Here is a 5,507-nt window from a genome sequence, read left to right as displayed (position 1 = left end):
TGAATCCAAGCATCTGCCGTGAGCTGGGGCTCACAGGGGCCAACTGTCCAGCCTGCTCCCACCTTCCTGCCCAGACTGGATCTCCTTCCTGGTGGCCTTCGTGTGGCTCAGCTCAAGGCTTGGCATAGAAGATGCCTATAGATGTTTGTCCAACCAGTCTTAAGAACAGAAGCCCCAGCCTGGCCCTGCGGCAGAGTGGCCCAGGGTGCAGCTTTGGGAGCTGGAACGGACTGATTTGAACCCAGCCCTGCTGCAGATAAGCTTTGCGACTTCTGGCTATGCTTCAGGACCCTATTCTGAAACAGGGACATAGCAACACTGGTCCCAAGAGCTTGCCGTGAGGTCAGATACATTGAAGGGCGTAAAGAGTGCTAAGCAGGGCCCAGCACCCTGAGGGCTCCAGAAGTCTTCGCCGTCCTGCTTCTGCCACTAGGGGCTCCTTAGAGCTGGACAGTGCTAGGGCCCAGTGCGACCCCTCAGGGGTTCCTTGTCTTGAAGAGGAGGCAGAACAAGGGAAGAAAGGCGGGATAGTGGGATGGGCAGGATGAGGAGTATGTGAAGAACTGTCTGAGGACGAGAGGCCAGGATAACACTTCACAGGTGCACAGCACTTCAGAGCGTGCAGAGCTGGCTGCGCCGGCTGTGTACTCGTCTGCACTGCAGTTCAGGCCCGCTTTGCATCTCGAGGGCCGAGAGGGGCTCTCAGAGAGGTTGGGCCCCTTGCCTATGTTCCCATAGCTAGAGACCAATGCCAGCCTTTTAGCTCCAGCCCTGGAGCCTTCTACCCTGGAAGGGAACACTTGGGTACGACCAGGGTCATGGCCACAACCTCAGCTGGGTTCAGTGTGTCTGGGCTGGGCCACCTTGAGGACTGGGCAGTGTGCGAGCAGATATAGTCTGCTGGGGGGAGACGGACAGCAGGGATGGAAGATGTGTGCCAGGTGTGAAGAGGAAGGGCAGACGGTGGGCGACACTGGGGCTGTCTTGGCTGTCTGGTCATTCCGGAAGCTTTTGGCATTAAACATCAGCTTTGTCAAAGCTCCCCTGGGAAGCTTCTAGGCCTGGGCTGCTCTGCCCTTGACATACACATTTCAGGATGTGGCCACTCTCTCTCCAGGACAGTCCTAGTCCCCATCAGAGCTCCCAAACTATTATCTCCTAAGATGCTCAGTTGACCCTTTTCCATCTCCAGAGACATTTCTGCTGCCAAGATCCGCTTTGCCAGGCGACAGCAGGAGGCGACAAGGGAGCCCAAGCCTGCTCATTCCAGGTGGAAAAAGAGATAGTGCTGAGAGCTGCAGGAGTACTAAGAAGCCCACCTACCTTGAGACAGAGGAGATGCGCCGCTCATGGGAGACCCTCCACCTGTCTCCTGGCCCAGCTACCCAGACCTGTTTTCTGTGGTTGGCGCAAGCTCTGGCCTCCCATCCTGGTGGAGGGAGCCTTGTTCAAGGCAGCTCCGTGCTGTCACACTGCCTAGGATAGCTCTCGGTTCTCCGGTGGCAGAGCAACCCCTGGTGCTACTACAAGAAAGAACTGCGTGGAACAATTGTGAACTTGGAGGCCCTGTCCTGAGGCTGTCCTGTCTGTTGGGCTACGATCCAGGAGGTGCCACACAGCAGGAAATGCTCACATCTAAGCCAGTCCTGGAGACAGGATAGCCCGGGCATCCTGGCTGGTCCCCAGCTGCCCTCTCTAGCTGCCCCTTCCTAGAGTTCTTGTGCCTTCCTGACCTTGGGACCCTGCGTGAGAAGAGCCTGTTCTGTTTCACACATCTGCAAATAACTTATTTGCTCTAAGAACTTTGAGAATCTCAATTATTATTTTAATGTATTTTTTTAGATTCTCCATTATTTACCTGAGCATGTATTTGTAATAAACAGAGAAATGGTACCTGGTATTTTGTCTGGGCTGAACAGAGTGGGAAGGCTCCTCTCAGAAAAGGACCCCTGGGAAGTTAGAAGGTCACCGGAAGGGGAGGAAGAGGCCCAGGGTTGGTGGCTGGAGCCCCAGGTTTCACTCTCCCCCTTGCTGGGCTTCGTTGGCTGCCAACCTGTCCTCTCTGGGCTTTTGCCTACCATGTGCTTATGCAACCATTACAGCTATGATATCAAGATTCTGGGATCTATGTTCCCACCAGGCTGCAAACCAATGGCCAGTCCTCTCCCAAGAGCACATTTGGAAAAAGCTGAGACTTCAGAGGCGTAGAGGACCAGTTCTTAGCTGCCCTGTCCCCTGCCTGCCAGGGCTGTCTGAAAGACCCAGAGCCAGTCTTTCCCATGAGGGAGAGGACCAAAGCTGTGTGTACTCCTAATGGTCAGTGATAGGTTCCTGGTGGAGCCACAGTCTGGCCTTGGCTCTGGCCCTGGCACTGCCCTTCACCTTAGGCATTGGGCTGGACCCTGCTGGAGTTTGACGCTTCTTAGATTCCAGAAGCCCAGGGTGCTAGCACTGGGGTCACAAGTTCTGCTACAACCCAAGACACAGCTCATCTGGGTCCCAGGGCCAACTTGCTGCCAGGACCACTCTGATGGCAGTTGCTTCAGTCCACAGCCCCCATTCCCAACCAGCCCCTGTGAGCAGGCCATGCTTGGAACAGGGTGGCCTGTTCCAAGGGGCAAGCCATGACTTGAGCCAGAACTTGGGAAGGATTTATGGACTAAGCAATAATTATTTACATACTCCTCTTACCCTGCTTTGTCCATAAAACCAGTCCCGGAAGAAAAACACGTTAACGTGTGTTGAACTCCTACTATACTTTGTGCTGTGTACTTTATCCAGATTAACTCATTCTATCCTCACAATGATCCTGTGGCACAGGTGCTTTTATCACATTTTACAGATGAGGAAAATGATGCACAGAAGAGGAAAGTGAATTTCCTCAGGCTACACAGCGAGTAAGTGATAGTCTCAGCACTGGAACCCAGGTCTTCTGGCTCCAAAATCTGCAATGTTTGTGCATCATAAATATTTATTCATTGAATTTATAGAGCATCACTGTAGTTTGTCCTTCAGTGAATCTCTTTCTTTTCTCAGCCTCAATTTTTTTCACCTAGAAAATGGGAAGCAACTCACAGGGCTGGTGCAATCACCAAGTTTCTGAGCCTGAAAAGAAGCATAGGCTGCCCTCCAGGCTGCAGATGGTGACTATGTAATGCACAGGATGGGGCCAGAGCCAAGAGACCTGCAGGGAGGGAGGGATTGGGACTGGCTGGAGTAGAGAAAGGATGCCACACAAGGGTGGCAGTCCTGTCACCTCAAACATGGGCAAGGCTCAAGTAAGTAGAGAGAAAATGGGAGGGATCCCAGGCCAGCAAAGGGACAGTAAAGTATAAAAGTAGGAGTGGCAGAGGGGGAGGGACAGAGGGGCTTCTTCTGGAGGAGGCCCACATGGCCATAGAACAAGCCAGAATAGTGGGAGATGAAGGCAGAGAGATCTCAAAGGTTAAGGACTTTCTCTCATGGGCCACAGGGAGCCCAGAAAGTTATGTGGACAGTTGGGGACCTAGTAAAAGCTGGGCTTTGGAAATATGCTCTGCGAGGGCTGGTCTGGGCTAAGAGTGAAGGAGAGGAGTCAGGCACGAGGGGAACAAAGCCACAGCCCACCTCGGTCTGGTGCAATGGGGCTGGGCCAGCCCCTTTCCGGCCACCCCAGCCCAGGGCCAAAATACACCCTATGATTCCAGCTGAGCCTTTGATGAGGGGGAGGGGTCACTTACTGGCATCAAAGCACCCCATGCAAAGTAGTCCCCTCCCCTGGGAACCGTAAGAGCAATCAGCCCATGGCCTGGTGTTGCAGCCCCAGGACCACAGCTGGCAGGAAGATTGATCCAGGTATAAGGGCCTTGGTGAGAGTGTGCAGAAAGTCCTGGGAAGCAGGCGCTCACGGATCATGGTACAGGCTCCAGGCTCCAGGCTCCAGGCTCAGGGTTCAGAGATCAGTGACCTAAGTAACTGAGCAGTGGCGATGACTAGAGGGAAGAAAGGAGGAGGTACTGGCACAGGTGACACCCTGTCCCTTAGGCCTGCAGTTCTAGGAAACGGGTCCTGTGCCATAGGGTCCCTGCTCTGGCCCTTCTCCAGCCCCACCTCTGTGTGTAGAAAAGTGATCTGTAGGGCCAAGGGTTATGTGTGCCCGGACCCTGGGGCTGCTTCTAGACCACACTCCAGACAGCTGGGACCTGGCCATGGAGGACGGGGACTGGGAGACTCTCAGAAAAAAGTGTGAGGAGCCACGGCCAGGTCCAGAGCAGCCCTGGAAAGAAAGTTTGGCTTGTGTGGAACAATAACCTTCCCTTTCCTTGCCTTTTCAGTCAATACTTAGGTTCCTTCCAAGGCTTTTGAGTCAAGTTCTTGTTCCTTCCACTGGAGTCCTGGGCAGAGACAGACCCAAAGGGCATGACCCTGACTTATCCAGATTATATGTGCAGAAGAAGTTGGTCCCAGGTCCCAGCCTGAAGCACATCCCGGCCCAGTGTTGGGCTGGGCCCTTGGCAGCCTCTGCACACCCCTCACCAAAGAAAGAACCCCAAGAATATACCTTCTCTGTGTTTGTGTCTCTTTTCCTGTCTCTGTCTTTCTCCTAAGAGTCCAGGGTCAGTTCATATATCATTTCCCTGCGAAGGCCATAAATTCCTGGAACAGGGCCATCCATTCATTCCACAGTGATAAATAACTGCTTCTGAGGGAGACTCTTGCGAGCAAACCAGGCACAGACTCTGCCCTGCAAGACAAGAGAAGGGCCACTCAAGAAAACACAGCTGAACAAGAAAATAACTCTAAGAGCTCTTGTTTATTGAAGACTTACTATATTTTCCATTATCACCTCCTTGGTTCCTTACAGCAACCTTGTAGAACAAGCAATAATATTATTACTATTCCCTTCCCACAGACGAGGTAAGCCGTAGGCTGAGTATGGTGGTGCACACCTACAGTCCCCAATACTTGGGAGACTAAGGCAAGATCACTTCAGCCCAGGAGATCGATACCAGCCTGGACAGCATAGCAAGACCTGTCTCTTAAAGACACAAATAATATCGGTAGACAGAATAGCCGAGACTCAGAGCGTTTCAGTATCTTGTTCAAAGTCACACAACTCGGCTATGTCTAGACTGGGAGTTAAAATCCAAGCTTTTAACTTCTAGGGCACACCCACCCTGAAAAGGAGCTCCTGAGGGGGGCAGCCATGGCGGCTTCCTGGAGAAAGTGACAGGAAGGCCAAGCTTCAGGGAAGTTGGTTAAGTGAAGAGGGTTCCAGGCAGAGGAAAGAGCACAGGTGCAGGCTGCCTTCTGAGAAGGGAGCTACCCATCCTCGGACTCTTTTGGAGAATAAAGGCAAGAGGGCTGGGAAAGGCCAGATGGGTCAGGAAGGAATGGGCAGGAAATACTAACAGCAATTGTCACCCTACTGCTGGAAACGTTCCCTACCATCAGTGCTTTGTACCTCTGATTCTCACACCAGTGTCCTTGGAGTCTCCCGGACTGGCAGGGCAAACGGACAGGGAAAG

At 52.9% G+C, this 5,507-nt stretch overlaps 1 protein-coding gene across 1 annotated transcript in view; it reads left to right on the top strand.

Moving 5' to 3' along the window:
- Window positions 1-1,792, top strand: part of Edn2 (endothelin 2) — a 5,296-nt gene extending 3,504 nt beyond the window's left edge. The window contains exon 5 of the mRNA XM_010633877.2: window positions 1,193-1,792. Coding sequence (XP_010632179.1) covers window positions 1,193-1,286 — 94 coding nt within the window. The 3' untranslated portion in view covers window positions 1,287-1,792. The remainder of the gene's footprint in view (window positions 1-1,192) is intronic.
- Window positions 1,793-5,507: the final 3,715 nt, after the last annotated feature.

Source organism: Fukomys damarensis, unplaced genomic scaffold, assembly GCF_012274545.1.
Source record: "Fukomys damarensis isolate Sample0158 unplaced genomic scaffold, DMR_v1.0_HiC HiC_scaffold_23, whole genome shotgun sequence".
Classification (NCBI taxonomy): domain Eukaryota; kingdom Metazoa; phylum Chordata; class Mammalia; order Rodentia; family Bathyergidae; genus Fukomys; species Fukomys damarensis.
The sequence above is the reverse complement of the archived record's forward strand: the minus strand, read 5'-3'. Positions and strand labels throughout refer to the sequence as shown.